Source organism: Balaenoptera acutorostrata, chromosome 4 (assembly GCF_949987535.1).
Source record: "Balaenoptera acutorostrata chromosome 4, mBalAcu1.1, whole genome shotgun sequence".
NCBI lineage: Eukaryota > Metazoa > Chordata > Mammalia > Artiodactyla > Balaenopteridae > Balaenoptera > Balaenoptera acutorostrata.
In genome coordinates this window covers 139,931,587-139,938,584 of record NC_080067.1, presented here as the reverse complement: position 1 = coordinate 139,938,584, position 6,998 = coordinate 139,931,587, and the positions used below count along the sequence as shown (strand labels likewise).

The 6,998-nt window shown below is 60.1% G+C and overlaps 1 protein-coding gene across 1 annotated transcript; it reads right to left on the bottom strand.

Moving 5' to 3' along the window:
• Nucleotides 1–4,731: 4,731 nt before the first annotated feature.
• Nucleotides 4,732–6,620, bottom strand: OLIG2 (oligodendrocyte transcription factor 2). The gene is made up of 2 exons (XM_007183938.2): nucleotides 6,561–6,620; nucleotides 4,732–5,775 (listed from the first exon to the last, which is right to left on the bottom strand). Exon 2 carries the CDS (start codon nucleotides 5,701–5,703, stop codon nucleotides 4,732–4,734), a length of 972 nt encoding a protein of 323 aa, XP_007184000.2. The 5' UTR covers nucleotides 5,704–5,775; nucleotides 6,561–6,620.
• Between the last annotated feature and the right edge of the window lie 378 nt (nucleotides 6,621–6,998).

The following is a 6,998-nucleotide window of genomic DNA, read 5'->3' as shown; positions in this document are numbered from 1 at the left end:
AGCTGCCTCCTTGCTCCCCGATCCGCCACATCTGTTCCTCTCTGCAGCGTCCCCTCCCCCCATTAACCCCAGCCAGAAATGGATGCGGCCCTATAGCAACAACGCAGCCACAAGAGAGAGATGGGAAGTAGGGATGGGAGTGAGGGGTGATGCCTGTCTCTGCCCTGCCTAGTCTGGCCCGTTACCTCTGACAGGGGCTGGAGGGCTTAGCCCCAGGGGTCTAGCCTATGGACTGTCTGTCTGCAGCCTCCAAACCAGGGAGTGGCATGCTGACCCCTGCTCTTCCACAGGCACCCCTCCCCAGCCAGGGTGGGACTCAGTGCAGCAACAACTTACCCTGAGAACCGCCAGGCCTGATTCTGGCCTCTCTTACAGGTTTGCAGAGACAATGACTGAAGAGCATGTCACCAGCAAGGTCTTGAGACCTTTGGCGTAGGGCCCCTGTCAAAGACCCCCATAACCCTTACTGGTACTGTGAAGCACGTGTGTGGAGACCCAGACTTGTCCCAAAGTCCATACTAAAAGAAGGACTTAAAATGAGAGGTGGAAAAAAAAAATGAGAGGTGGGCTTGTGTAGGGGGAATCTTTTGCTTTTGGTGAACTTCTAGGGGGCATCATGGTGTTTACTTAGTAGAGGGAGTTCAGACAGATTGCTAGGTGGGTTCTGCCCTAAAGCGAGGCAGGCAGACATCTCTCCAGCACTGAGAGTGTCTTGGGGGCTTTCAAATCCAATGCCCTGGACTCAGGGCTTTTCCCTGGCTTCAGTCTGGGAATGAGAAGGATGGGCCTTACTTCCTGGGCTGTCCCAACCCCAGATTGCATGAGTGTCCCCGGTATAGTTCTTCCTACAGCCATCCTCTTGGAGTGCGACACCTTGGGTCTCAGCAACGTTCCCAACTGAGATGTGCTTTACGTGTGAGGCTTTGCTTTGCCCCTTGGCTTACTGCCTGTTCCTGGGATTCAGAGTTTCAGCTCTATGGGCACTAGAGGTGCAGGATAACACCCAGGGGTTCTGGCGTGCTCTCCAGCACAGAATCCAGGGAATAGTCATTTCTCTGGGTCTGCTGCCCAGTAAACGAGTGAAGAGGTAGGACAGTGCCCTGGGGGACAGAGGCCATGGAGGAGGCAGTGCCCCTCAACCTCAAGTCAGCGACTTTTTATGGTGGGGGATGGGTTGGAGAGACTCTCCAAGACTTTGGGGGCTGGTGACAGAAGTCTCTGGGCCCCGAGGCTGAGAGCTGAGGAATTGCGAGGGCCACGTGGGGCGTGGGGAAGCTGAGCTGTGGACCAGCGCACGAGAGAAGCTAATGCTGCAGGGAAGGGGGTCCTCCGTCCCAGTGCCCTGCGGACCGCTTCTCTCTCGGGACCGTTTAGCCACCGCCTTCTCCCCTCCCCTCGCTTTCACTGGGGGCTGTGGGTGCGCCTTGGAAGTCCGCGTGGTAGCCCAACATTCTTTCTCGCTCTGCTCCGAAGCCCAACCGCTGGCCTGAGTCCCCCACCCAGGCTGCCCCCAGTCTAAGGCCACTCTGCAAGGAGCCACCTGCCCCGGGCGGCCGGACGCGCTCCTGTGCGCCTGTGCGCGCCGACTCGGAGTCCGAGGACGCTGCACTCTCCCAAGTGGTGGCCCAGATCCCTGGCTGGGCGCAAGGTTTAGGTGGGTGGCTTCGGGGAGGGCCCGGAGCCTGGCTGGATCCAGGCCCTCCTTCCTTAGAGGCCCAGGTCTAGCGAGACTGGCGGCTGGACGCGGGCCGAGAGCTTGGGTATGGGGATTGTGGGGAAAGACTTGATTTATTTTCTTTCAGCAACTGCCCCTCTCTGCATACACCACGCACGCCTGCACACGCCAAGTCTTGAGGTGGGTGAAGGAAGCTGAGACTGCGGCGGAGCCCCACCCACTACCCGCATCCTGCGGGGTCCCCTCTGTTTGTGTCTTCGGCTGGAGCAGGACCCAGTTTTGAATTCGTAACAAATTTCGTTTCAAATGGGATTTCGAAATAAAAGCTACTAGGTCCTGCCCTACTCTCTTCTTGGATTCGCGTGGTGCGGTTTGGGCCCCATCTCCTTTATTCCCCCCCCGCCCCGCAGCCCCTCGGCCTCTTCCCAGCCTTCCGTCAAAAGAGAAGCCGGTACGAGGCCTACAGCACCCATCCCTGGGCGCCCGCCGTTTAGGCCAGCAGCCCGATAGTACCTTCTGGAGGACCTGGAAGCACCTGTCGCCGAGCGAGGGGATGGACCCACCCTCATTCCCGGGCAAGGGGAGTCCTCCTGAGGCTCAGGGGCGACCTCAAGAAATGGGGTTCCAACCGGGGAAACCTTCTCCGCCCTGGGTGCCCTAGGCGCAGGGACCTTCCACCGGTGGCCACCAAAGACATCGTCGGCGAGAGGGCCCAGGCCCGCGGGACCAGACCACTGCGTCCGCACTCCGCTGCGTTCAAGGGTGCGCGTTCTTCCGTAAGCCGGCGGGCTGAAAGATTGCAAAATGGTCTGTCCTCTTCCTTGATCGGGAAAGGCCGAAGCTTTTTAACTTTTACCCAGAATCTCTCTTAAGAGCCACGTCCTAAATTTGTATTGCAGTTTGGGATTGTGAGGAACCCAGTAGCGGCGACAAAACAGAAGTGGCCCTGGGGGAAGAGCACGAGGCCAAGGCGCGGCTCGCGACAGTCTCGCTCCCCGCGGGCAGTTCCCAGCACCTGACATATTGCAGTTCTAGGCCGGGGTGGGCGCCGGGGCAGGGTCGTGCACAGCGCAGGGAAAGGAGTGAAGGGTTAGCGGATCCCGCGCCAAACGCTCCCGCAGCGCTCTGCCGGGATCACCGTGGCGATGCCGGTCGCGGGGGTGGCCTCACGTGGCTGGTCCTCAGCTGAAGCCCGGAGCTGGATGCGGGTGGGCGACCACCTCTCAGCAGAGATCAAATGGAATCGCGGCAGGGCAGGAGACCTGAGCGCCGGGACCCCCAGTCAAAGGCACGGGCCTCACTCCGGAGGCCCAAAGTTCCGCGAGCATGGAGGGGAATGTTCACTTTCAATTAACATAATCCTCAACCAAAGGGAAAGGGAGTTCCGGATTAGGCGTTAGAAAATGAAAATAAAAACAAGTGAGTTGTGAGAGGCACCCGGAGGATGTGCTCAGAACGTGTTTTAAAGAGAATGTAAGTGTGCTTGTTACGGGGGGAGAAAAATAGGCAAACAACCCTTTTATCTTTCTCCAGGGCAAAACCAGCAGAACGGTCCCCAAATCCGGCCCAAAGGGATGGAATCCTGCACCCCCTTCCCCAGGCGGCTCCCCGCACCTCCTCCCACCCACAAGGCTGGAAAACACCGGACTTACTTTAAATTTTATTTAAAATCTCAACACTCGATCATTTATTTCATTTTTTTTGCAACCAAACAAGTAATAAATATTATTTAGCACTTTTTTCTTTTTACAAAAATAAAACAGATGATACACTCTCTGCAAGGGGCAGCGATCAGAGGCGGGGTGTTACGTGCAGACGCTGTGAAGCCCATATTGCAACTCCGGTAGCGCCCAGGCGGTTTGCGGGAGACATGAAGCACGTGGAGGAGTTTGTCATTTGTGTTAAACTGGCAAAAAGAAACCAATATAGAAGAAACCCGGCTTAGACGGGGGTGGGGGGGGCGGTGAGGGGGTAGGACTGGCACTCACGTGAGCAAACAGCTCCGCAGAACGCACTTACCTCATGATTGATATTTACACATCCAAGAAAGAAGAAACTAAACAGCCAACAGAACTCCCCAAATAACCAAAACTACATTCACAGCAACATGCTTTGAGTTCTGTCAAACCCTCGGGTACCGAAATGACTGCTGCCAATCAGGTAAGACATCAAATCACTTTGTGCTCAGAGATGGAAAGAATGGGAAGGGAGGGAGATTCTATTTTAAAGTAACTAAGAAAAAAACCCGCACCTAAAGTCGACAGTTTTAGGTTATTCCAATCCACAAGTGGTTCTATTCTGACCGTCTATAAAGCTTGCTCATACTGTTGAAAAAGGAACATCGACAGATTTATTAGAAAGCCACAAGCCCCCAAACCAATAGGAGCGACAGGGAGGAACCGTAACAGTTCTGAGACAGCTGTGGGTTTATCCACATATGGAGATTGGACACGACCGTAAGTGCTTCTGCTACCAAATACCGGCTTCTGACCAAATCGTACCCCTGGCCCTGGGCCAGGGACGACCCGTGAGGGCGAGGCCCGGACAGCCGCTTCTGGAGTGTGGCTGGGAGTCTCCTTCCCGCCCAGAGAGGAGGCAGGAAAGGAAGTCTCCAATGCTCCCCTCCCTCCCTTCCTCCCCGGTATAACCAAGGGCTGCCCCGGCCGTGTGAGGCCAAGTTCTCAGGGAAACTACAGTTTTTAGAATCACCTCTTTTTCGGGGGAAGGGGGGTTTGGCGGAAGGGATGCACGTAGCTGTGCCTTCTTATAAAACGGTGTCTACCCGAGCAGCGCTGTTTAAAGCCAGAGGGGGTTGAACCAGGTCCCAGAGCAAATGCCCCTGTCACACCCCACTGTGCAGTGCGCGCCTCCACTGCTTCCGTTCCTGGGTGCTGCGTCCTCACCACTGCCCCCACCCCCAGCCCACGGTGCCGCGCTCCTCCTTGGAACTGAGCTCCCAGGCCCCAGCGCCGGCCGGTCCTTGCTTCCCCGCAGCCTCCGGCCCCCCCCCGCCCCCTCCCGCCCCGCTCGCCAGAACGCGCCTGCACCGGCCAAGCTCACTTGGCGTCGGAGGTGAGGCGCGGCAGACTGCCGGCGCCCATGGCCGACACGTGGTGGTGCGGGGGCGGCACCTGGCACATGCTGCAGGGGCAAGGCATGCCGCCCCAGTGCTGGAAGCCGCCGCCGCCCCCGCCGCTGCCGCCCGCGCCCCCCAGCGGGGCTGCCGCCGCCGCCGACGGAGACTTGAGCAGGCCGTGAGGGGGCCGAATGGAGCCGACCGACGACAGCCCGGAGCCGGGCAGGGAGGCGCTGGACACCGCGGCGGCGGCGGCAGCGGCGGCAGCGGCGGCGGCGGCGGGAGGCAAGATGGGGTGGTGCACCGCCGGGTGGTGCGCCGCGTGGGCGGCGGCCGCGGGGTGCGCGGTGGCGGCGGGCAGGGGCGCCGAGTGTGCCAGGCCGCCGCAGGCCGATGGGTGGAAGCCGGCGTGGTGGCCGCCGTAGATCTCGCTCACCAGTCGCTTCATCTCCTCCAGCGAGTTGGTGAGCATGAGAATGTAGTTGCGCGCCAGCAGCAGCGTGGCGATTTTGGAGAGCTTGCGCACCGACGGGCCGTGCGCGTACGGCATGACCTCGCGCAGCCCGTCCATGGCGATGTTGAGGTCGTGCATCCGCTTGCGCTCGCGGCTGTTGATCTTGAGGCGTAGCTGCTGCAGCTCGGGCTCAGTCATCTGTTTCTTGTCCTTCTTAGTGGACGACGCGGCCGCTGACGACGTGGACGACGAGGTGCTGGACGAGGATGACTTGAAGCCACCGCCGCCCAGCTTGTCCCCCGGGTGCGCGCCCGCCGCGCCCATGGCGCCGCGCAGCTCGGCGCTCCGCTCTGGCGGGCAGTCGCTGGGCGTGGACGAGGACACGGTGCCCCCCGTGAAGCCGCTGCCCCCACTGCTCTTGCTCCGGGCCGGCAGGAAAAGGTCATCGGGCTCTGGCGACGACGGGCGGCTAGACACCAGGCTGGCGTCTGAGTCCATGGCCCCGAGGGATAATCGCAGCTTTCGCAGGGTCCTCCCTCCCTCGGTCCTCAAAGCTTCCACGGACGCCTACTGCGGAGAGGAGAAGAAACACGAGAGAGGTAGAGATCAGAATCGAAACTGAGATTGAGAGGCACTCGGTCAGTGAGACAGAAAAGCTTTTCCCGCCTGCACCGCAGCGCGGGGTCCGGGCGCGTGTGGCCGGTCGCTTCTGGTGCACCTCGCTGTCTCTGGCCTTCCTTCCTTCGGCATGCAGTTACGCTAAAGTCATCTCTCTTTCCTTCCCTGCTGCCTCCCCCCTCTCTAATCCACAGGTGGTTTAATCCAGGTGGTTTAATCCATGGGGGGGGCCCTCAGTCAGGGTGGCATTCCAGGGTTTTTATGCCTTTTATTAGGAATGCGGATGCTGGATCTCCAGGGCTGGAATGAAAGAGTGTCAAGTGAGGGCTTTTCTTTGGGAAGGTGGAGATCTAAATAGAGAAGTATTTATCTGGTTCCGCAAACGCATCCACCTTATCTCCATCGACAGCGCGCAGCAAACACACGCTCATAGGCCGGCACCCAGCGCCCGCGCCGGGCCCAGATTCCACGCGCTGCCTCCGGGGCCAGCCGGGGGCTCGCCAGCTGACCGGGACTTGGGCAGAAGAAGCTATTGTTGCCCCGACTTCTCGCTTTTGGGCGAAAGGTGTGCTGTGGTCAGTGTGGGAAGGGTCAGAGCAGCGAAGCCGCTCAGGAGAACAGGCGGGCAGGGGAGGGATCTGCGTCCCCTTTAACGGAGCTTCCCGGGTCGCAGCCGAAGTGAGGGGCGTCTGTCCCTGGGATGTAGGCTAGAGTTGCTGGGGGGCGGGGACACTTACTGTGGATGCAGTTAGAGGAGCTCGTTCCCAAAAGCTGCCGCAGAGAACCGGGCCAAGGCGCTGATGTCGCGTCGGTCTATAATAAGCATCCGCACCTTTCCCGGCTCGGAGGGTTTTTATAGCCCGGTGGCAGCGGCGACGGCGGCGGTGGCCGCGGCGGGGGCGGGGAACAAAGTGCAGGTCCTGGAGGGGCCACCGCGCCAATGAGCTGGGCCGGCCCAGGGGGCTGGGAAGCTGATGTCATCGGGGCTAATTCCGCTCAATGAAACTCGCCGGGCCGGGCACACGCCTCCTCCCCGCTCACAGCCAATGGGCGCCCGCGGCCGGGAGATTCTTGGGGAGGGACTGGAGCAAGGACCCCGAGAGGGCGTGTGAGAGGCTAAGGGGGAGGAGGAGGGCGGGCTCGCGGGGGAAGTGCAGAGGGCAGCGGTTGGGACC

Coding starts and splice junctions, on each gene's coding strand:
- OLIG2 (XM_007183938.2), bottom strand. CDS start 5,703: ATGGACTCAGACGCCAGCCTGGTGTCTAGCCGCCCGTCGTCGCCAGAG.